The 25,468-nt window shown below is 42.5% G+C and overlaps 1 protein-coding gene across 2 annotated transcripts in view; it reads right to left on the reverse strand.

Annotated features, from left to right (window-relative positions):
- TPP2 (tripeptidyl peptidase 2) overlaps window positions 1-25,468 on the reverse strand; it is a 67,936-nt gene that overhangs the window by 34,230 nt on the left and 8,238 nt on the right. For both annotated transcript variants that reach the window (XM_066580095.1, XM_066580103.1), the window contains exons 8-20: window positions 23,168-23,244; window positions 22,893-23,020; window positions 21,682-21,781; window positions 19,604-19,752; window positions 19,277-19,392; window positions 17,745-17,913; window positions 15,313-15,470; window positions 14,310-14,386; window positions 10,849-10,952; window positions 10,568-10,722; window positions 8,988-9,104; window positions 7,003-7,103; window positions 552-648 (exon numbers count right to left, since the gene is read on the reverse strand). In XM_066580095.1, coding sequence (XP_066436192.1) covers window positions 552-648; window positions 7,003-7,103; window positions 8,988-9,104; window positions 10,568-10,722; window positions 10,849-10,952; window positions 14,310-14,386; window positions 15,313-15,470; window positions 17,745-17,913; window positions 19,277-19,392; window positions 19,604-19,752; window positions 21,682-21,781; window positions 22,893-23,020; window positions 23,168-23,244 — 1,548 coding nt within the window. The remainder of the gene's footprint in view (window positions 1-551; window positions 649-7,002; window positions 7,104-8,987; window positions 9,105-10,567; window positions 10,723-10,848; window positions 10,953-14,309; window positions 14,387-15,312; window positions 15,471-17,744; window positions 17,914-19,276; window positions 19,393-19,603; window positions 19,753-21,681; window positions 21,782-22,892; window positions 23,021-23,167; window positions 23,245-25,468) is intronic.

Here is a 25,468-nt window from a genome sequence, read left to right on the forward strand (position 1 = left end):
TGCCACGATTTTATTTCCCGCAGCAGAATCCACAGCAGAATCATGCATGTGATCACTGAGCCATTAGGTTCAATAGAACCTAATAGCTGCATTATTCTGCCTAGGTAAATGTGTCAGAAAACAGTCCGTGGGCATTAGCCCTAAAGCGGTGTCTCTTCAATGAGAACCAGTACATGCCCAACCTGTATCTAAGGTATTTCCTGCAGCACCCTCTTCCGTACTGACGAGGGCCAAAAAACCTTAATACAGCTGTCTGCAGATGGGCCACTCTTCCTTTTAAAGGAGGAGGAGGTTTGGCTGACATAGGCTAAATTTGCACCGTTCTTTCCCATGGAGCATTGCCGGAAAAAACGTTTCCAAAAACCCACTTTGTTTCTTGAATGAAAAGTCGTAGCTGTGCCCACCGCCTGCCCAGCCACCCTCCATTATTAATGGTTGTAAAAAGATATTACAGAACTGCTGAAAGTGCAATTCCTTTTGTCTACATGAGGAGAATTACAAGTTTACAGAAAATATACTAAAAAGTAGGAATTCATTTTGGTAAAACTCACCTGATGAAAACTATAAGTTAAAATGATTTCATACAATTGGCGGTTATTTGGCAAAACATCACGGGCACTCAGTGGTCTCGTCTTGCTACTGACAGGTCTGCAAATAGAACACATTTTTAATATGCAAGTGATGACGTTTTGTCATTTAGGCAGTCATATCTAGCAAGACTAGTGAGACTAGCAAAATATTAAAGGTGATAGCCATTACATTACTACCGTATACCAAGCTTAATCAAAATTATATGCCACTTACTAATATATCCTTATTTAAATTTCTGCAGCATTACATGGATTAGTGACCTTAACCCCCGAACACCCAGCGTCAGCCCCGTCCCATCTGAACAGAACACCGCTCCATGAGATGGCTGCAGGTGGAGGGGCATGAGACCTGACAGTGCCCAGTCCCCTCCATAGAAGAACTCTGGTAGTAGATGGGCCGAGTGTCTGGTCTTACATGCCCTTTCTTCTGCAGCCATCTATAAGCCAAGAACAATGTTTGGCTATGGGACAGGAGTTTGGCTTAGCAGGGGGTAGGTGTGTGTCGGGGTTCAGACTTCACTAATCTAGAAAACATGTTTGGAACTAAAAAGCAAGTACTTACCATAAAATTTCTTTCATATCACGTTCATTGCGGAACACAGCTTAACCCTTTGCAATCCAATTTTGAATTCAGGGTTTCCTAGGGGGTGGGTTCTCTTTCTGCCATTAAACAATGGCACCATCTGCTGGGTAGAGCCAGTACTGCGGTACGGGACATGCTAGAGAGGCTTCCGACAACAGAGCGGCCAGTAATATACAGTAAGAATACCCTGCCGGACGTCTTTCAACATGGGAGCTGTACAGCCTTCAATCAGAATGTCTGAAGAAGTCAGATCGTGGATTGGAAAGGGTTAAGACAGTGGGTATAGTTACTACCACTAGGAGACGGACACTTAGCAAAAAAAAAAGGGGTTGCTCCTCCTACCAGCTATACCCCTTCTGCAAGAACCAAGCTAGTTAGTTTGTACGCAAACACTAGGCACAGACAGGTAGCATATGACAGATAAAATGGTCAATGTAAATAAAGAACATTAAAATATTTAAGGGCTCCCACACACTTGCGTTTTGTTAACGCTGCGTTTTTTTAACACGAATGTCAATGGCACTTTCTAATGTTAAAAATGCATTGTAAGTTTGTGCTTTGCGACTTTTGTGCGATGCGGTTTTAACATTAGAAAATCCCATTGACATTTGCATCTAAAAAACACAGCTTTAACGCAGCATTAAAAAAATGCAAGTGTGGGGGAGCCCTAAGACCGCAACACAGCGGAGAACCATGTGAACTCTGAGAGAAAGTTCCAACAACACGAAAGATATAGTGAAATCTTCAAAGTGGGTGCTGTATTCCCCAATGAACCCAATGAGATTTTACAGAAGTACAAAAATTTTGTTTCCTCATCTGTTGCATGGGGGACACAGCTTAAGACTGTGCAACATTCCAGAGCAGTCCCCTGGGGGCGAGGAAAGGTATACAATGACACAAACGCATCAGTTAATGGCCATCTGTAAAACTGTGCAAATGAGCATTTGCATCTGGTAGAATTTAAGATGGTGTGGCGTCCAATTGGTAGCCTTGCAAGCTGCCCAAGAAGCACCCACTGCCCAGGGCAAATGCACAGTGATCCATAAAGGAGGTTCCGTCTTTGGTACGGTAGGCCTATGCCCCTGCTGATCTGATAGAGTGAAATGAAGGCTTTGGAAACCACAATGCCAGGTCTCGGACCATGTGGAATTACTAACAGTCAGTGTCTGAAGGAAGACGTCTGGGAAAGGTATATTACGGCTTGAACTAAATCAATTTGTGGAGAGCACATTCGCTCAGATGAGTGGCTGAGGGGCAGACGATAAGACGATACCATACAACCTTGTCCTCCGAGTTGGGCCAACAACAGACTGGTTAACTCCAGCCTGGTCTCCCGACGCGGTGGGCTGAGAGTCCAGTGCCAGCCCTGTATTCCCTGATCCAGAAGGATAACAGCTGAAGACTAGTGAATGAAGCAGTCTGCCTCCTACAGACACTAAGCTAAAATTAATTAGCTTGGTGCCTGCACGAGGGGTATAGCTAGTAGGAGCAGCTAACACTTTTTTTGCTTAGAGTCCACCTCCTAGTGGCAAGTAGCCCTACCCACAGTCTTAAGCAGTTTCCCCCAATGCAATGGACAAGAAATAAGGATTAGTAAGTGACATATGATACTCATTAAGATTCAGTGATCTACAGTTGCAATAAAGAGGAACATGACTTAAAGAGGGGTTTTCCAAAATGCTATTTTAAGCTGCCCACATTTTAAAAAACAATTGCCATAATTCACTGTTCCCAGATACCTGAAACTTGAATTAGCCGGACTTCCATTCTGCTCTACTGTGCTCCCTATACAGGCTACAGTCACAGCCTGCTGACAAGAGGTCACAGGCTGCTGCAGTCAGTCACAGACCTCAGTTGACCACTGGGACCTGACTGGCTGCAGCAGCGTGACATTCCATGCACAGGCCGACTGCAGCTGGTTAAAAACAGACCCAGCAGTGTGAAAGGAGAGGCAGTGCCTGAGCTGCAGGACCCAGAACAGGAGAGCATAGGCTATTATTTTTAACACGATCAGCTTAAAAAAAAAAAAATCTTGAAAAAACCCTTTAAATGCTATCTAATGTTACACAAAAGGGATGCTATATAAAAAAAAGCTGTAATGAGGTGATGTTGGAAAATAAAGTTTGCTGGTTTTCTGCCTGCCCTATTTAATCGTCTGGATATTTAAAAACTGCCAAAACCTGTTGGGAATAAAAATTCTGCTCACTCACTTTTATATCTGTGTAGTTAACCCATCTGCAAAGTAGAATGGTGTATGCATCCATGGAGCAAATATGGCATTAATCACATGACAACCTTGTATGCAGTTAGCAACATGGTACACAAGTACTAAGTCACTTACCGGATACATCTGTGGGATAACTAAAAGGACTAGTGGTGGAATAATGATTTTTAAGTTGGCCATGACTATTACACTATGTATTGACTGGTATAACATGGCCGCCTCTCTCCAACCAACGATGGCCTCTTAGCAAAGTTGAAGGTTTAAAAAAAATTATATATAGAACCACAAGAAGAACGGTGCAGAGAAACTCAGGGGGACACAAGATTTTACACCAGAATTGGGTTGTAAAAAAGTTGCAAAGTTTTGTGCAAGCCTAACTTGACCGACTTTTCAGCCTCTGACACTAGCCTCACCCCCTTAGTAAAGAGTGGGTGGGGTTTGTCAGGAGGGGGCATGGCTGCCCAGACCGAGAGATTTATGTATAGAATTTAGGCCAAAAATTGGTGCAAATTATGCCAGGAACATAAACCAGAACCTGGCTTACATTTCCACATAGGCCCACAGACATGCTCAGATGTGCCCAAGAGATGAAGGGTCATGAGCCTCTGCATGTATTAGGTGTATTGTGCACTAGGAAAAATTATACAAAGACTGGCGTTGGAAAGTCTAAGTGTTCTGCTCCTCAATGAAGTATTACCTCCCTGTTAAAGCCTAGACCGACTATCAAAGGGTGCTGTCTGGGATAGAGTCTTGGCATAAAAAAAAAAAGAAAAAAGGCAGCACCTGGATGGATTTTGCTTCAAAACTTGGCATGGGGTTACATCTCATGCAGATATACAAATGGTTAGAGTTATGGCCTATAAAAAGTCTCTCAGAGGCTAGTTGTATAATGGACCATTTTTTCTGATGTGTGGAGCTCGTTGACCACTAGACGCCTCTATGATGCAATAAAAGAGATTTAACCCAGTTAAGAGAGTTTAAGAGGGGGCATATTATTGGAATGCGAGAAGTTGTATGGTCTCATCAACAAACTGGAACTGGTGGATGCGTGAGGGCACAAGAAAACAGAGCTCAGGATGCCCTCAATAGAGCACCAGTAGAGAGGATCATCTGTTCAGCCGTCAAGTATGAGCAGCTTCAACTATTTCACTGTTCACCATCCAGAGACAGATGGCACCATTGTTACAGGCCTCTGTTTGTCTGAACTATTTCTAGGCACTTGGCTGAAGGACATTTGGTCTCACATTATCCATTACATGTACTGCCTTTGGCATCCACCCAACATCACCTCCATTTGCAGTGGTGTTGTGAACAACTAAACTAGACTGCTAGAAAATGGAACCAGGTTGTCTTCAGTGATTAATCCTGGCACTCACAACAGCCGGGTTCGTGTCTGGTGACCTAAGGGCGAGTGCCTCGATCCTGCCTTTGCTGTGGAGTGGCACACTGCCCCCACTGCTGGTGTGATGGTTTAAGGGTCATCGTATAAGACTGTTGGCCAGTAGTGGACAATGACAGCTCAGTGAGCTGTTCAGGACATCCTGTAGCCACATGGCAGGACTTCCAAGAGGCATTTTTCGGCAACATAATGCTTGGCCGCACACACAACATTGGTACACTTCCGTAGCCTGCCCAGTCGCCAAACTTATCAATAGAACATGCAAGGGGCCATCTGGAAAGCCAACTTCAACAGGCTACGAGTTTGACGATTTAGGTGCTCAATTACAGCAAATGTGGACTGATATGCCGCAGGATACTATGTACACCTCTATGCTGCCTGTATCACAACTTGTATCCAAAGCCAGAAGCTGCCCAACCGGGTACTAGAGCCTCCATGCCCCGCCAATAGCTTGGATACAATATGTGATAAAGGCGGCATGGAGGCTCTAGAACCCTGTCGTACCGCCACTAGCTTGGATACAAGATGTGATACGGGTGGGCATGGAGGCTCTAGTACCCTGTTGCCTACCCTGTATTGCATCTTGTATCCAAGCTAGAGGCGGTACAACAGGGTACTAGAGCCTCCCTTCAAGTGTTCCATTTTCCACAATCAATTTTGCTTTTATACTGTAATCATTTATATCATTGCTACAATCAGAGAGAACGTTTCGTTTGATTCTGACAACCGCTTCTGGGGAATGGATTTTTTTTCCGACAATCAGTGTATCTAAAGAACTCCACCCCCATCCCCACCCCCATCACTAGGAATTCTGATAAAATAAATACAAAACTATTTTGCAACCGCTAGTCTGCCTAGTCTGACCAAAAAGTTATTGTCTATACACACAGACCAATGTTCTGGTAGAAGAAAGAAGTATAATGCTAAATATATGTATATTAAAAAATATATATCATTTGTTTATTCCCAACAGGTTTCAGCAATTTTAATATGACCACACAGCCCATACAAAATCATAATGCACCAAACTATCGTTAGAATTATTTTCTTTTTTTAAATTGAAAAACACATCACACAGCTTCTAAAAACTTTAAGGCTACATTTACACGGGTGAGCGCGATATGGGGCCGATAAACCTGGGCAGATAATTAACTAGTAGGTTTTACCAGTGGATGCGAGGCGTTTTTGCATGCAAAACTCCTTGCATCACATCTGCGGAACTGCAACCCTCCAGCGCTTGCTTCATGCGGCGTATCGGCAAGTGTTTCCCACTGTTTTCAGTGGGAAATATGAGCACGCAAGGGTGATGTTTTCACACGGCAGTGTGACTGTCCCATTGAAAACAATGGGCAATGCATTCCAAGGGCCTTGAGAAAAAAAAAAAATAGGACATGCAGAGAGTGTTTACCTCATAGCATCACTGTGAGGGAGGTAGGGGGGGAATGGGGTGGAAATCGTTCATGTGTATGACTTAATTTAAAAGGAATGGAGTTCATATTCGTACGTTTCGCAATGCAAAACCTTGCGCAAAACTCATGCTCGTGTGACTGTAGCTCAGCATGCGAGTGCCAAAGGTGTTTTGGGCCTTCAAGAACAGCAGAGTTTGCATGTTTGGTGGTTGTTTATATTAGGTCCAATTTTCATACAAATGTAAACCAAGGGGGGGGGGGGGTATATAAGTATTAATCTGAAGGTTAGTTGGAAACCAAATGAATAGGGTACTTTGTGCATTATAGGTGACCCCAACCAAATTAATAACCAAAAAAAAGTACCAAAACTAAAGGGTTGACTACCGGTTACAGATATGCCCAAATATGCCCAGAAAACATGGACAATTGGGGGAAAGTGTTAGAGCTCATGCCCACAAGCGTTGCGGGGATTTACACCGCAGGAGTACTGCAATTAAAACCGCGATTGTGCCTACGAGTGATTGCGGAATTCCACGGTCTCCATTAATATGGTATATTAATGGAGACCCCCCACAGAGTAAATTCGTGGCAAATAGAACATGCTGTGATTTTTTTCCTGTGGCGGAATTCGGCATGCGAGCATTGGCAGGCAGAAAGCCATTAGGTTAAATACAACCTAATAGCTGCAGGAAATGCAGTAGAAATCCGTCCACGGGCATTCACCCTTAAAGTCAATAAGACGAAATCTAAGACAGGAGAAAAAGTAGTAATGTGTTTATATTTACTTTATACGCTACCTTAAGGTTTGTACCCAATTCTTTAAACTTATGCTGGGAGACAGATCTTCATACTTTAATGTAGAAAGCACATCGAAACGAGAGACCCCTTCAGATGCATGCTGGGAACAAAACAAAAGACATAAATGTACTACAGTTTTAACCCTTTAAAGTACTAAACCTTTTTATGTTGTTTTTACATCACCTCATTCAAAAAGTCCTAACTTATTTATTACGTTGAACTGGCAATATGAAGGCTGACTTTTTGGGCAAGTTGGGATGTACTTTTCGGTAGCCCTGTTTTGGAGTACATATAACTTACTGTTTACCTTTTATTAGCTTTCCGGGAAACAAAAAAAAAAATACAAAAACAAACCGAAAGTCTGCCATTAATGTTGCGGTTCAAATTTTGTGCCGTTCAACGTGCAGCATAGCCAATGTCTTTTATTCTAGGGCTCTGTACAGTGTCAGACTGGGGTGCCTAGAGCCCATCATTAAAATTCATTCTGAAAGCCCACTGTACAGCTACATGCAAATACTACCTGACCCCCATTTGTCATTTCCCATATACTTGAATGAAAAGGTGGGGCTCAGGAAGGTAGGATACTTGTCAGCCTCCAAAAGGTCCCTAAATGTAATCTCAGCCACCCTTTGCAATGAAAGTTTTTGCCCAGTTAACAGGTATTGAGGGGGCGCGTTATTGGAATGGTCATATCAAAGAATTCCTCGCCACCGGGGCCCTTCTGACCAGACTGTTGGGTTCGGGACCAGCAGATGTGTGAGGGCAAGCACAAGGTGACCGACCTCGGGATGCCCTCGACAGACCACCAGTAGGGCGTGTTTATATGGGGTGGAAATGCTGCTGAATGTCCGCAACAGAAATTCCACAGCATTTACACATCCAAAGCAAAGTCAAAATCCGCAGCATTGAAGATACAGCCCTCACCTCCAAAGTCTTCGGCTGTCAGTTCACTCCCTCACCCGATGGCCTTTGGCGAATTCAGTGCCACTGGTGAGGTAATATGGAAGTGTCATCACCTGATCCTTGGCGCTGCACTCAGTACAGGCTGCTGGGTACCACATGAAGGAGTGCGCTGACAGCTGAAGACTTTGGAGGGGAGCAGCCGATTTGGAGTCAGAATTCTCACTAGTGGTGCGGGTTTTGACTCGGTTTTGGATGCAGAAATGCTGCAGACATTCCTGCCCCGTGTCTGATCGTCAGGCAAGCACAAGCAGCTCCAACTGTTTCGTTGTCCACCATCCAGAGACAGGTGACCCCAAGCATTACTGATCCCTGTGTCTCTCAAAAACATTTCCAGGCGCTTGGCTGAAGGACATTTGGTGTCATGGCGCCCACTACATGTACTGCCTTTGACACCAGTCTACGAGACTGCTACAGCGTGGAACCGGGTTGTCTTCAGCAACAAATTCAAGTTTAATATGGGCACAGATGACGGCAGTGTTACAAATTTCAGTTTCAATTGATATTTTAATAAAGGAGTGCATTTTCTTTACATTTGTTTAACTAATTGCAAATCTAATTGTTTAACTGTCATGATTAAAAAAAAACAAAAAAAAAACCCCACACTATATGCTATACCAATAGGGTTAATAAAAAGATGCTGTACTCACGTACTAAAACACAACAAAAACACTTTAAATATCAAACTATGATGCATACAGGCCTCCAGCACAATAGCATATTTGGGTCCGTGTGTTGTCAGTCTTACTTCAAGGAAAGCACACAGACCCATTATAGCCTATGGTATATGCACACTGCAGTTTCTTTGGTAAATGCATGTCAATATGTTGGCTGTCCATGTATCGGACAGGTGCCCATGTGATAAAAAAAATAAAATAGGTCAGCACTACGTTATGGAAATATATCCCAATATGCCCATGTGATATCCAACACAATTAACACCCAAACCTCATGTATGTAACGCACACTAATGGTGCAGTTCTATAAGTCTGGATGCACACTTACCAACATAAACACAACTTACAATATTGAGCTGGGTCAGTCCACAGGCAACTCCATGAAAAGAAATGCAATAGTCAATACTGACATCGCTGAGACTCGCCCACCAGCGTGCAATGCAAAATTCAATGGTCTTGCCCCCCTATAGTACAAAGAAAAAAGCAACTTAAAAAGGAAATTCATCAAAGCAATTATAGGTCAGGTTATCAAAGCCTTCATTTTTAAAATAGACTATCTGTAATAGAATGTTTTTTTTTTTTTTTAATCCAGTTTTCACACTTGCTACTAGAGCCGACACAATAGGTACACTGTTTTTGTAACTCACTTGCCCAGACTGGAAGAGTCAGAATAGGGGTAAGGAGTTAAAAGGGTATTCTGGTGAAAATGACATGCTTCGTAAGGAGATATCGTAATTGTGCAATATAAGAACTGATTGTACAAGGCTGCAGAGACATTGCTCTCCCTGTAGTCTCCTTCCTCCTTAGTTCTCTGTTGATATCCAATGGTTATGATCTGTACGTTCCGCTGTATTACTGGTCAGGCATGCTCAGTGCCTTCATATTCTGTAATGACAGATTATACAGTTCTGAATGGGCACTCGTCGCTAATTGGCAATGGGGCATTATGAGAGATGTAGTTTTTGCACTTCCCGATGTCCATTTTAAAAAGTGATGTAGAAATCTGAAGCTGGCTGGAAAGCAGCGGAGGTGTGGGTCGGCAATAAAAAAACAAAACAAAAAAAAAGGCGCTGGATTTCAGTTTCAGGATTTAGATGGAGGTTTTAGAATAATGACAGTAAGTGAAAATGCTAGGGAAATTTTGAAACTTTTGCCCAGTCTCCAGAATATCCCTTTAATGACATCTCTATTGTACAGCTGAAGGACTGAGTAAGGCAGTCAAGTAACACCATTTGCACAGATCAGGTATGCAGGTCCTCCATCACACTGGGGAAGTGACCTGCACTCCATCACTGCCTGCAGACCAATAATCTATGGCAGTTCTGGCAACTGACAATCATTTCAGCTGCCATAAAGCCTATACAGACAGTACAGAAGCGATCATCTCCAATACGGCTGACAGCAAGAAAGTTGTTTTCTTGTTATATTTATAAGACAATATTTAAAAGCCAATACATTAATTATTTTCTGTCAACTTACATACATTTAAATACATGAAGCATTTGCATTAAAACAGACCAGTCCGCACACTAACACGGGTATAGAAGTTAGGATACTTTACGTGAAACTAACTATAATTGATTTGACAAAAGTTAAACCCTTACCATCTAGGAGAACAGACCCTACACCCCCGTAGGCATTTATGGCAATTGGATAGGAATACCTGTGTGTTAATAGGTTACGGATTTGCGGTGTGTTTTGTTGCAGATGTTGCGTTTCAATTCATTTCAAACTGAAGGGGTGAAATATGCTGCATATCTGCACCAAAATCTGTGACAAGATCCTCTATGTGCCTCAATAGAGAATATGGAAAGGGGGTGTCAATACAGGATTCATATCCCCGCTACTATTATTTTAAATCCTTTACATAACCCATTTCCATAACCGCCTACTACAACTAAAGTGCTTTACAATGCGCACAACTCACCAGCACAGGGAAGGCTTCCGTCACAGAACCATTCTCCGGCAAAGAGGTAAACTTGTAAAACTCATGACTTCTGTAGGCTTTCTGCTTCACTAGCTGAACTGCATGAAGAACAAACTTGGATGCCACATCCGTAGAGCGAGAGCTTACTGTAACCTCTGGTCAAGCAAGGCGAGAAAATACAGTTGAGCAAACATTTTACTATCTTTTAAATATCACCATCAGATTTCCTCCTAAATCTAGGAGATGTAAAAACACTACATTTTCCACATATTTTGACTTACCAGCCCACGTTGCGCCTTGGGGAACTTCAATAAAATGGCGCTGGATCTGTCCAGGTTTGAAACTTATATCTTTGCACGCCATGTCATATGTAGAATCACTGAGCCTGCAAAATATAAAGAAAATAAGTGAATAGTAAAAAAAAAATAAAAGATAATGAGAAATATAATTGTAGGGGACACAGGACCGAGATCTGAAATATCTTGTATTTGTCTAGATACAAGTACTCTGTACCGGATAATATGAAGAGATGAAACCCAGCAGCCCATTATAAGGTTAGAAATACAATGTAAAACATTTGTCAGCATGGATGATCATATTCACATTCAGGCCAATGACGGAGAAGCTTCTATACCACATACACAAAGTCCTCGGACTTTCAGCCATGCAATGTGTATTCCAAAAACAATTCTGCAAACATGCCCAAAGTTTGTTTCCCTGTTCAGTTTTCCCATTTTAGATTGGTTCTTGCAGTGGTTTGATGCATCACACACTGAATGGCCTACCCTCTCTCATATGGAGCTTTCCTGTATAGAAATTAGACATGTGACCACAAAGTGGAGCATAAAGTCAAGTTTTCCATAAATCCATATTAGAAAGGAGAGAGAAAAAAAATCATTGATATGAAAGACTTCAATGTCATTCGTGCTAGACTACAGCCATTAGGTAAAGCGAACCAACAACACCTTTGTGCCCCATAAACTACATTACGGGGCTCAAAAAGTAAGGAAGTGGGGAGTCATGTACTCACTGGGTGCCCGATTCCTAAGCTAGGTCAACACAAAGTTGACACATGCACACAGCATGACACTTTTCAGATGGCTCTGTGTGTGTGCTTTCCCATACAGATGGGACTGCAAGTACAATTATGGAAGTTAATTGAGCCATTTAATTTAAAATATAGTTGTCACTCCAATATTTCTTGGAAACTGCATCCTCTGCACATCTTGCACCACTCAGAACTGCACTCTGTGGTCTGGATCGTCTTTTCACTGAGAGCACGGACTGTTCTTAGAACGTAACTTTTCCAATGACAGTGCTTCAAAATGCAATGGACACTATTTTGAACCTCTAGTCTCTCCAATTTTCTTGGACACGAGACAGTTTTCCTCATCAATAGAGATGAGCGAGTATACTCGCTAAGGCACTTTAGAGACGAGCGGGGAGATACTCGGCTAAGGCACTACTCGCTCGAGTAAAGATTCGGGGGCTGCCGCGGGTGACAGGTGAGTTGCGGCGGGGGAAGAGAGGGAGAGAGAGATCTCCTCTCCGTTCCTCCCCGCTCTCCCCCCCGCCGGCCCCTGAATCTTAGGAGGCGTGCAGGGAGATACTCGGCTAAGGCACTAATCGATCGAGTAAAGTGCCTTAGCGAGTATACTCGCTCATCACAACTCATCAACCTTTCTTGCTTTGTGGAGCTCGTTGATGTCCGCAGACTTCTAAAACGATTCTTGTGGACATTCTAAACAGTTCTATCGGCTTTGAACTTATCTCTAATTCCAGAAACAGTAAGTCACATAGGTGGATTTGTTCGAAAGTCTGTCCAAAACAGTCTTTGAAAACACAGTGGAGGTATAAACTTCTAGTAGTTCTTTAGGATAAAATTTCCTTTGCTCAAGGCTTAGCCTGTCTTCACCCATAATTTCTAAATCAGTTGAAGGCCAATTAACGATTACAAGTCAACATTTTTTCAAACAAACTAATATGAGCGATAATCGTTCAGTGCGAATTCAAACAAAAACAAAACAAAAAAAAAAAAAAACAATCACTTGTCGTTCGCAGTTGTTTAAGTTGACTTTTCAGTCAGCTTAGAAAACCTAGTTGACTCGCTGGGTTCTTCTCCTGTGTAAATGCTTCCTGCTCAGCGCTTCCCATAGGAGGTGAAGCGCTGAGCGAGAAGCCCGCAAGCCAGCAGGAAGTTTTTCAGTTTATGTGCTCTGCAGGAGAGCTGATGACCTGAGCGGTGACATCAGCACTTGTGCAGTTGTGTAAAAGTTTGTTGGGCCCTGTAAAAGGGCTTTAAGCCTAAAATAAAGTAGTAAAGATTAAGGCCTCATGTCCACGGGGAAAATCAGGCCCGCTACAGATTCTCCATGGTTCGTGCGTGTCTTCCTTCCGTCGCAGCCGGATCTTCTTTCTTCGGCCTGGCAGATGTGCTCGGCACGTCGGCTGTGTGCCGCGCTCATGCGCCGGGCACATCCGCCGGGCCGAAGAAAAGTTTCCGGCCGCGAAGGAAGGAAGACCTGCATCGCCCGGAGCAGGTGAGTTTAATTCAGGGGCGGGTCTCCTGCGGATCCGGACGGCTTCCATAGGCTTCAATAGAAGCCTGCGGGAGCTGTCTCCGCAGGAGACCTGCGCCTGAATGGAGCATGTCCGGATTTTTTCTTGCACGCGGGACCCGCGCCTGCAAGGAAAAATGACATCCGCAGGTATTTAACTACCTGCGGGTGTCTAATGCATCCCTATGGGACGCAGATCCGCGTGCAGGAAAAACGCTGCGGATTTAAAATCAGAATTTGCCTGTGGACATGAGGCCTAAGTGGGGGAGAGAATAAAAAATAAAAAAAAACGAAACTGGAATGGAAAACTGGCTTTGTTGCCCATAGCATCCAGTCAGGGCTTTGCTTTCATTTTCCAGAGTTGGAATCTGATTGGTTGCTATGGGCAACTACGCCAGGTTTTCCTTTGCACCAGTTTTAAATTTATCCTCCCTAGGGAGTTATAAGCTGTGTATACATTTTGGGACACCCTATATTAGCTTGTTCATAATTACAGCAGTCATCTATGTTTTTTAATACATATTGCTTTTTGTATTTTATTGGTTATTTATAAAGTTAGTAAACTTGTCTGTGATTGGTCCAAAAAGTTTTGAAATACTCACTTATTCATGCATTAAGCATGCTACATCTAAGAAGTTTTATTCGAAGTGCGCAAGCATGAAATGTACTTACATCAATATACTCCTGATGGATTGATCAAGAAGGAATAATATTTTATTAGAACAGGGTGTGAGTTGGCATCTTGATTTTTTAAAGTTATAACACCAAATCAGAGCAAGTGCCATTACTGTCCAAGAGAAACAGAAAGGCAGGACTACAGTGGACAAAGGAGCAGGGTAAAAAAAAAAAAACAAAAAAAACACATTGCCTGGTCAGATGAATCCAGATTTGTGTAGCACCACATTTATGGTAGGATCAGAATTTGATGCAAGCAGCATGAATTGCTGAACCCTTTGTCAAGTGTCAACAGTTCAGGCTGGTGGAGCAATGGTGAGAGTTACGTTTTTCTTGGCACACCCTGTTCTTCTGATACCGGCGAATGGACACTATGATGAATTGCTGTAGTTCTGAAGGCCAAAGGAGGTCCAATGCACTACTAGATGACCGTCTCTAATAAAGTGGCCAGTGTATGTGGACATTCTATAGAAGTATAGAATCTACGAATCTATATTAATATCACTCACCTCGTTGGAATGACAACAGTTACTGGAACTCTGAATAATGGACTGGAGTTAGGAGCAGATACATCATAGCCACAAATCTGAAAAAAGTTAACATTGTATATATGGCTTATCTGCATCAATGTGGAATACTTAAAACACAAGAGTTAACACTTTATAGGATTGTTCCAAATGAAAGGTAATATGCCAAGTTTTTACATTATTTTAAAGTTTGTAAAGCTGGCCACACAGTCATCAATAGATCTACCCGATTTGCAATTGAGCAATCAAGGGGACCTAATGAGCATTTCTGACTTCTGATCAGAAGTGCCCCGTTCTGACTTTAGTAAATTTACAAATCTACGAGGGGTGAAAACAACCCAAGCCATGGGAAGGATTGGCACTAGGGATGAGCGAGTATACTCGCTAAGGCACTACTCGCTCGAGTAATGTGCCTTAGCCGAGTATCTCTCTGCTCGTCCCTAAAGATTCCGGGGCTGCCGCAGCTGACAGGCGAGTTGCGGCGGGGAGCAGGGGAGAGCGGGCGGGAGAGCGGGAGAAAGAGATCTCCCCTCCGTTCCTCCCAGCTCTCCCCCGCAGCTCCCCGCCCCGCAGCGGCCCCTGAATCTTTAGGGACGAGCCGGGAGATACTCGGCTAAGGCACATTACTCGAGCGAGTATGTCTTAGCGAGTATACTCGCTCATCCCTAATTGGCACCCGTCTGCACTGCCAGCATGAGCATTGCTAGAAAGGTTCTGAGCAGAGAAAGCTCTCCGATAATAGCCGTCATCGAGATGTCTAACCACGATACTCAGCGTTAGTCCAATCTAAAATGAGGTGACACAGGAATGTACATGTGCACAAGGAGAAGGTGATGCAATACCACTTCCTCCTCCCTCTTGGTAGTTCCCTTTCTGTCACCCATGTGATAATGGAGGCCCAATTCTCACAGCAGGCCCCAACATCCTTTGCAGGTTGTTACAGGAGACTCAACCCTCCCCTTAGCCAGTACTGTAGTCCTTTTACCTCTGTGTAATGCACCCCTTCACGTAAACCACGAGGATCCACGCGGACGTTTATATGTCTACACTGGTTCATTAGCTCCAAGTGACTGGGATACTGAAGCCAGGAAGCACTTGAGACAAGCGCCAAGTGAAGCTGAAGGGAAATCCTTTCGGAGTTATCTGTCAAAAGATAAACATTTATACAGAATATAAGAATTTCTAGCATGCAGATTTCACCTGTTTAATTGAATTCAAATGGAAGGGGTGAAATATGCTGCAGATCTGCACCAAAATACAAGACAGAATCTGCAGCACATTAGTAAGGGTCTTCTCACATCGATTTACTAGCTTTCGTTAAACCTGTACGCACCAAGAAAAGCTCTTGATGGAAAGGTTTAACTTCTTAACAACCTAGGACTGATATATGAGCCATAGGTCACAAGCATTGTATGAAGCAGGCACGAGACCCCAACCCACTTCATACTTGGTCAAAACAAACCATCTAAGACAAGTGGTACGGGTAGAGGTGAAGCTCTTTACTTATAGGGTTAATATTCCTTATGAGAAACAGGGTGAGGTGCTCCTTAGTGTCATTTCTTAGAAGAGCTGAATCCACAAAACGTGTTATATTGGCTGTTTTTACATTTATTACTAAAAGAATCGTGTAGAATATTTTTGTGAGTTATGCCGCTTAAATCCACAACTTTGTTCTCTTCCCAGTCTAAAACAGCCCATGGTGTCCAAGTAACTGGTTAGAGGGCTAGTGTGGGGGGGGGGGGGGGGGGGGCTCTCCTCCAGCGTCCCATTGGCCTACACACAACACGTCCTGATCGCAGGAAGCCGACGAGTTCACATGATTGCTCAAAGCTTTGTGAAGGCTTTTTTCAGCCTATTACTGGTAAGTTTACAATATACTACAATACTAAGCGTCATTAAGGAAAGAAAAACAAACAAGCCAGAATTGCAGGGTTTTTGGTCACTCCACCATCAAAAAAAATTGATCAAAAGAAGTCATACACCTCATATTGGATACCAATAAAAAAAAAAAAAAACTTGCTCACCTGGCAAAAAACAAGCCCTCTTACAGAACAATTGATGAAAGAGTTATGGGAATCAGAATGTGGCAGCAAAAAGCCTTCTTGCTTTTTAGCTTTTATATATAAAAAAAAAAAACAAAAAAAAAAAACACACACAAAAAAAACATATTAACCCTTTCCAATCCAATTATGGATTCAGGGTTTCTGAAAAGGCTCTCTCTTTTTGCTGTTGTACAACAGTGCCATTTGCTGGCTCAAGCCAGTGTGTGTGCGTCAGAGGCTCCGACAGAGGAGTGGCTGGCAATAGACGGTAAGAATACCCTGTCAGACGTCGTCTGACATTGGAGCCGTACAAGCTTCAATCAGAATGTAGGAAGACGTCAGACAGTGGAGTGGAAAGTGTTCAAAACTACATAAATGTGGCATTGCTTTCATAGATCTGCCCTACAGAAAAAAGTTGACCGGTCATTTTTACAATACCATGAATACAGTGAAAGCAAGACCCCCCCTTAAAAAGGCACAATTGCTTCCCCCATTTCCCTCCACTCAGAAGTTTTTTTAGAAGTTTTTCAGTTCATTACATGGTACATTAAGCACCATTAAAAATTACAACTCATTCTATGAAAAAAAACAAAAAACACCCAGGTTACAGCTCTTGGAGTGCAGGAAAAAGACAATTAAAAAAAGAAAAAAAAGGAAAAGTGGCTAGTGTGACAGGTTATAGGAGGCTGTGAAGAATGTCTGATAATCCAATGGCATCCTGTAAAAAACATATCAAGGAGATGCAGTTATAGACTATGGACAGATGTCACCATTGGGCATCCATTTAAAGCATCTGTCACGCATAGGCTATAATGACATCCATTTAAAGGGGTTCTTAAGCATTAGAAAAGTAGGACTGATTGCTTTCAAAGACAACGCAACATCTGTCCATGGATTGTGTGAGATACTTCAGCTTGACTCCATTAAAGTGAATTGGGCTGAGCTGCAATACCACACACAACCCATGGACAAGTATGGCGCCGTTTTAGGAAGGAACAATTTTTCCAATGCTGGACAACCCATTTAGGGGAATCATAAAAAGTTATTAAAAAGCTCAGGACATACTTATACCTGCAACTGATGTCACACAGTGTCCTGTGTCACCCAAAGAGCTATTATGGTATATGTTTAACGCACGTTTTTTGACAGCATGCTTCTGGATAGACTAGCACAGTCTGCTGCATTATTCCATCCACAACAAAAAACACCCCGTGAACAGAATCCCTGACAGCGGCTAACTAAAAGATAATCGCAATGGTCTCTGCCCAATAAATGGTGGCCTACAGGAACCTGCTCATCCCATGCGTCAAATGGATCAAATACACGGTGTAAAAGCAGCCTGATTATACACAATCTCCCCAGAATGCCTCCTCACCTGTGTTTTCTGGGAATACTGGCTCAATGCCTACACCATGATCTGATGGGGCAGCAACCTGTACTGGATCCCTGAGGTAAATTCCACGGCCATTCCCCACTGTAACTGTGAACCCTATCTTACTGGTTAGGGAGTCATTCTGCATGAGGTAGTCATAAGTTTTGTCAACCTGCAAAATACAAAACATTCATAGTTTCTGCTTCTAAGATTTAAAGTCCAAACCCCCTACAGAAATGTCTAATTACAATAACCAAAGATTACACTGCACATATTAAAAAGGTAAAAAGGGGAAATAAAAGACAACAGAAAGCAAAATGAGATACATTTCTGTCTCAAGCCGTGTCAAATAACTGGAGTACATACCTGTGTGCCAGATTATGTATGTTAGGCATCTACATCATACAGCATGTACCACTTTGACACATTTGTCATGCAAAAGAGCAAATTTGATTGGCACTGTCATTATAAATCATTAAAGGAATAGTCAGAAGGTTTTTGTCTTAAAAAAAAGAATTCAGTTTTATGAGTGTCAAGTTAAGAGAATTTTAACTACCCCGTTTCCCCAAAAATAAAACCTACCCTGAAAATTAGTCCTACCCCGATTTTTCAGGATTTTTGGGGTGGCTTGAACTAAAAACCCTATGCTGGAAATCAGCCCTAGCTGCATTACATATAAAAAAAGGAATACATTACATAGCAGGCTCAGTCCATGGCTGCTCTCCGGAGCTCCAACACGCTTCTTGCGGTCCTCGGCCTCCCACAGAAGAATACTTCCTGTTGATGGGATTCATAAATCCCACCTCCAGGAAGTGATGACTCTGATTGGTTCATTGAGCGCTGCATTGAATAGCTAAGCAGCACTCAAGAACCAATGCAATGGCTGTGATTGGCTGAGCAGTGCAGAAAGAACTAATCACAGCCATTGTGTTGTGGAGGTGGGATTTATGAAATGGCCAATCAATGTCGCAGCTCTGCCAATTCATGAATCCAGCCTCTACAATGTGATGGCTGTCATTAGTTCTTTGTGTGCAGCTCAGCCAATCAATACAGTGCTTGTTGATTAACCAATCACAGCCATCACTTCCTGGAGGTGGGATTTATGAATCCAGTAACCAGGAAGTGATCTTCTGTGAGTGGCTGAGGACTGCAAGAAGCGCGTCAAAGCTCCGGAGTGCATCCGGTAAGATTATGTGGCACACACAAAGAACTTGAAGGACTAGTCCTCTCTATGTGTGTGCCTATGTAGTCTGCCAGGTGCATTCAAGGGGCAGCTTTGACGGAGAACAGTGAGGGAGGAACAGCAAGGAACATATGCATAGGACTGACATCCTCTGACTCAGGGTGTCATCTCCTTAAGGGCGTCATCTCCTATAAGCACCAAAATTTAGCTTATGGGTTCATAGGACTCCCTTTAATACAGTGCATTTTGGATTCAAAGACCTCCTTCAGTTTGGGACACACCATAAGACTCCATAGCATCACACGAGGGAAGCTGTAATAAATTCACCACTTTGTTCTAAATGTTCACAAACCTGAATAATACCATGCCCTTGAGCAAACACTTCAATGTTTTCAGCCTTCATAGCCATGTTTTCAAGAGCTCTTCGAACTGAATGAACAGTGTACGGGACGCCATTTGCTTTGAGACCTAAATAAAATGAGCAAAGAAAGAAAGTTAAAAGAAATAAAGCAGATAAGATATCTATGAAAACTAAACCAATTGCTTGGCAAGTTATCCCATGAAATTAGGTTAACACACACCTTACACATGTAGGACATTGGTGAAACATCCAGCTATGAATTGACACTTCAAGTACAGACCATTAAAATACAGAAATGTTACAAAACACAATATTTACCTGATAATACTAGTGCAATGCCTCCACAAGCATTGGGAGAAGACATGGACGTTCCATTCATTAACTGGGTGCCACGCAGTGTCCAATTTGGAACAGATGCTATAGCTCCACCGGGTGCACTTATACTGACTCCGAGACATCCATCAGTACTAATTATTGGGTGGGGCAAGAAAGTACGATTAATTATGTAAAAACAAGATTCTATGACATTTTCTCCAGTACAGAATCTATACAGATGTTGTGCAGCTGTAGAGTTGGACACATTACACTGTTCCCAGCTCCACTGGTCTATAATTAAGGAATAATCTCCTCTACCATCTGCTGTTGTGATGCCCCTTGTTCCTCTGAGCAGAAGTTGCTCCCTTTTTACAAACCTAAACAGAGTGTGATCTTCTATCGCCCCCTTCTTCCCTTTAGTAAATTTTGGTCTTTGTGTGAACTCCTCTCCCCTTTTGCTGTATACAACGCCCTGGGTAAAAGCCTACCATTTCCTTGCTGGACTCTCCCAATGACTTTGTGCCACTCTGAGCAGATTGCAAGCTCCAAAAGTAAAGAGAAAGCCCTTAATATAGTAGATGATCAAGGAACTAAGACAACAGAAGCCAAAACCTGTTGCCAACTATGTTCGAAGTAGCACCACAGCCAGCCATGTGAAGGAGCAGAACAGACTCCACAGCAACAAGCAAATCTATTCAGAAGTTATTTGCTGCTGCATTTAGGCCGCCTTCACAAGGGACGTATCTGCTGCGGGCTTCCCACAGCAGAAAACCTACAGCAGATACACAGCAAAACTGTAGAGACAAAACATTCACCTAAATGGTGTGGATTTGGCTGTGGTTTTCTTAACTTATGCACTGTGGATTTTAGCTTTTGTATTTCAAGGGCAGAATTCTGTAGCGGAAGTCTACAGCATAAACTGACACGACGTGGATTTAGAATCCACAGCATTTTTCAAGTTTCTGCACTACGTGAAGGAGATTTTAGAAGTCTCCTCCACATGGCTTGTACTATAAATGCTGCAGACTTTCTACTACACCTGAAGACGGCCTGAGGATGCAAATGTGTAAAATAAGTGTAAAGGTGTACAAGCATTTCAGCAAAAAAAAGTAGGAGTGTATAAACAAACTGGCAGAAGTATTCTTGGCCCGTGATCAAGTTCTGTTTTTGTTTTTTGGATTAAAAGGAATGCCTCACCTAGAGTTTTTTTTAAATCAAACCAGATAGTGTGGCCTATTGCTTCGTTAAAACACCATTTTTAATTTTTGGTAGTAGGTTTTATTATTCAGTTTTTTTTTATTGTAAATTCTGTTTTTATTAACTACACAGTAATATAACAGATCAAGGTATGTTCAGAATATTAACCATAACGTTTTGTATATTAAATAAATGCTAGATTGCTCTTCATGGGAAGAAGGGGAGGGAGTTTTTGGACTCGGTCAGTCATCTTGACTGAACCGCTGCTTTGCTCTGTTAATTCACATAGTTTACAGTAGCTACACATAGGAACCTATAGTCTGCAGATACAGGGCCCTAGACTTAACCCTTTCCAATCCAATTTGTATCCTGGTTTTCCTAGGGGGCTTACTCTTTTTCTGCCGTTATACAACGACGCTATCTGCTGGCTAAAGCCAGTACTGCATGAGGCGACACATTGGGTAGGCTCCGACAGCAGAGAGGCTGGCAATATACAGTAAGAGAACCCCAACGGACTATTTCCAACATCAGAGCTGTACAGCCTTAAATCATAATGTCTTCAGATGTCAGACAGTGGATTGGAAAGGGTTAAAAACAAAATTACCTAGGCTAGCCTGTAAAAGGAGCCTAAAGCTAGTGTTACCCATCATGGTGAGCCTGACTGTGATGACGATGAGATAGCTGCTGTTTGAAGGAAGTATGAGCCCATTCTAATACTCCATGACCAGAATGAAAATTGCAAGATTTCAGGTTTTAAAATATATGTAATTTGTAGGATTATAAAATTATTCAGATTCTTTGCAGAAAAATGGCTCCAACATGGTTCACAAAGCCAGTGATGACATGTACTACTACAAATGGAAGACTAATAATCAGAATCATACCTAGGACCTCTCGAAGACCAAGTATATTGATTGGCAGGTAGTTTTTCTCGGAGGGAATATTCTGCAACCATCATATCTGGAGAAACATACGCCCCGACACCTGAAGAGAAAACCATGGCATAACATTCACAAGAACCGACATCAAATTGTCATTTTTCTCTGTTCACTCGTTGAATTAAAGAAATGTAATCCCCCCCTTTTCTTATAAAATCAAAAAGAAAGCAGAATAGCTGAAAAGCCAAAAATCACAGCTCGAATAAAAACAATCATGAGATGTGCATGCACCATATATTATCAACCAGCAGCCGCTTGTTATTGAATTTCACCTGACTCAATTCCGTTTCCCATGATGCTTGATAGCGGCGATTTTGTATTTTGTAAACTTATGTGCCACTACCGTATATACCGGCGTATAAGGCGACGGGGCGTATAAGACGACCCCCCAACTGTCACCTTATACGCCGGTATTCAGTGGTGAAAAAAAAAAAAATTCATTACTCACCTCCCACGGCGTTCTGTCGCGCTCCGGCAGGATGTCGCTCGCTCCGGGAGGCTGTCGCTCGCTCCTCGTCCCCGCCGCAGCATAGCTTTCTGAATGCGGGGCTTGAAATCCCCGCTTCCAGAAAGCTAGTACACACGCCGGCAGCCATGACATCATTGAATGGCTGTGATTGGCTAAAGCGCACGTGGCTTCAGCCAATCACACTATTCAATGACATCATTGAATGGGTGTGATTGCTAACACGTGCGCCTTCAGCCAATCACAGCCATTCAATGCTGTCATGGCTGCCGGCGTGTGTACTAGCTTTCTGGAAGCGGGGATTTCAAGCCCCGCATTCAGAAAGCTATGCTGCGGCGGGGACGAGGAGCCAGCGACAGCTTCCCGGAGCGAGCGACATCCTGCCGGAGCGCGACAGGACGCCGTGGGAGGTGAGTAATGAATTTTTTTTTTTTTACACTTTTTTTTTTTTTGTATTACCGGCGCATAAGACGACCCCCGACTGCAGAGCAGATTTTTCGGGGTTCAAAAGTCGTCTTATACGCCGGTATATACGGTATATCCCTAGAACACCATTAATTGCCCATTTACAGTTATTTTAACGGGATGTGTCCAAAGACACAAAAAAAAATAAAAAAAAATAAAAAAACCTACTACGGTGCTTTGGCTACTTTCCGACTAGTAACAGTAAGTATATACTAGTGAATCTCACCTATGACACTAGAGGTAGTTCCTCCGGGACAGCCAACAGTTGATAGACATGGGCCATTATTGCCAGCACTTGAGACATAAATGATATTGTTTTTCCATACTGCTTCATTAATTGCTTCACAAATTCTCCTAAGAATATAAAAAAATGCAGAGAATGTTTGCAAAGTTTCCATCCTAAAATCTCAAACAATAAATTGTACATATTCTGAGTCAGCTGAAAGCCTACTCGTTATTAACCCTTCAGTCTACAATAGTCGGTAAGCAGCACAGACGTACCCAGAGTTTGGCCAGTGAGTTGCCTCGCCGTAGCTGTAATTGATGAGGTCACATTTATACTTTATTGCTTCAATCATCTGTGAAAAAAAAAAAGATTTTCTATGTCCCGATTCTAGTCAGACATTACAAACGGATGACAGAACTACACAAGTGTAAGATTATGGCGAGGTCACATCTATTCTGCATAATACTATAGTAATACCAGAATATTTGGGGCAGGTCTGATAACTCCTTCTCAGGGCTACGAGAAAGGTCAGAAAACAGTTAGTTGATATGACACCACCTATGACTTTATAGCAACTGCCTCTTCTCTCCCCCTGGGCCATATGCAGCCCCATGACTAACCTGCTGAACATTCCTGTGTCCCACAACCTGTATACTAATCCGACCGCAGGTCTAATGACTTCATACGCATCAAGGACACTTTACGTTTGGGGGTTTTAGACTCCACAGTGGGTAGGGATTTACAGCCATAATACAGACGACACGGAAAAGCAGGTAGATTACGGACATCTGAACGAGGTCTTAGGGAACCACATTCTCTGACTGACATGAATATGAAGCCAGACATGATTACTCTATGCATTCGCATCTACAATTTAATGCAAGTCTTGAAACAAGGTCCATGTTGACCAATTTGTCAAGCCCTGGCTATGGAGAATCTTAATTAAGTTAAAAGGGTTATAAAAAGGATAGAAAACCAGCCACATGGATGAAAACTTGTTAACCTTGCACCTTCAGACTGCTCTCACACGCACTACTTTTTACTGCGGTGTCCCAAGTGCCACGCTAACCGCAGTACAACACAGCCATTGATTTCAATCAGGCTTCGCAGACTTGTGCTCGGACGCGGCCTTCAAAACACTGATTGTTGTTTTTTTTTTAGTGCCGTCTGCTTCATTTTTGCACATTTTAGTGCTTAACGCACCTCATCAACCATCACAATGATGGGGTGTGTTAAAAAGCGCTGTTAAACACCGTGACAGGCGTTCAAAAACGCTGCTCGAAATTGCTGTAAAATGCCGTGATTTCTGAACATGTGTGCGAGAGTGGCCTTAAACCCTTTCATTACTATCTTCCAAAAGCTATAACTTATTTCATTCTTCTATTAACTCAGCCATATAAGTTTGCTTTTGCGGGACAAGACGTATTTTGCAATGGAACCATTTAACGTACCTACAGGAGAAATGCAAACTAGCTCCTCTGCAGTAGCTCCCATGCAAGGGCCGGCTACAAACTACAACTGATACACAGGAAAATGGAGAAAAAGTCTATGATTAAGGGCAACATGCTTGCCTAAAACATGTAAGACGGCACATGTCCTATGTCCCTTTATGTCTGCCTGGATGGTTTAAGACTGAAAGCTTTTAACCCAACACTGGACTTTCTCCATTGTCCTGTGCATTAATATCTAGCAATAATAGTTTCCACTTTGTATGGTATTGACTTCACTGTGTCTAGTTTACCTGGATACATAGTATAGAAAGTTCACTAGAGAGCGTGAACAGCCTGAGCCGCTCCTGACTGTTACATTGTACATCTATTTGCATAAGACTTACCAACATCTTATTTGTACCACGTCTCCCAGACATTCATGACTCAGCCTTAACTTGTGTGATGATTGGTGATACATAGGTTACGACACCTTTAAGCTCGAACACTAGCATTATAAATAGACTAGCAGCCCTGCGTTATGTCAGGATATGGCAACATAACACTATACTCATCACGGCTTGATATCTTCTCCTTCCGCAGGTGCATCTAACCCATTTAATTTGGAGCACAGAGTAAACTTATGCAAGTAACCCTTTGTGTGCCTCTTCGAAATCACCCCCAACATACTATAAAATAAGGGGAAAAAAATTCAGATGCACCCTAATTTTTTGGTCTCGTGTATATAGCATTTATGGTGCAATGACTTGCTAACATTCTGCAGATTAGTGCAATTACAGTGATATCACATTTTTTAATATATATATTTTTTTTGGCTAACACAAAATTGCTTTTGTTGCAATGTTTTGAGCCTCATAACTTAATTGATGGAGTTGTGTGAAGGGCTTGTTTGTTGTGGGGTGAGCTCTAGTTTCTATTGCTACCATTATGGGGTGCATGCGATAAAAATACAATTAAATCAATCAAGTCTTTTTTTTTTAAAGGCATTCCCTGTCTGGGATAAATAATGCAACATCTTTGCGGCAGTAGCTCAGACTTTGCAGCAATGCAAACCAGATTTAACTTTTTTTAAAATTCATTTTGTTTGACTATTTAGAAAGATTTAACCCTTTCCAATCCAATTTGTAT

The sequence above is a fragment of the Eleutherodactylus coqui genome, chromosome 1 (genome assembly GCF_035609145.1).
Source record: "Eleutherodactylus coqui strain aEleCoq1 chromosome 1, aEleCoq1.hap1, whole genome shotgun sequence".
Taxonomy (NCBI): domain Eukaryota; kingdom Metazoa; phylum Chordata; class Amphibia; order Anura; family Eleutherodactylidae; genus Eleutherodactylus; species Eleutherodactylus coqui.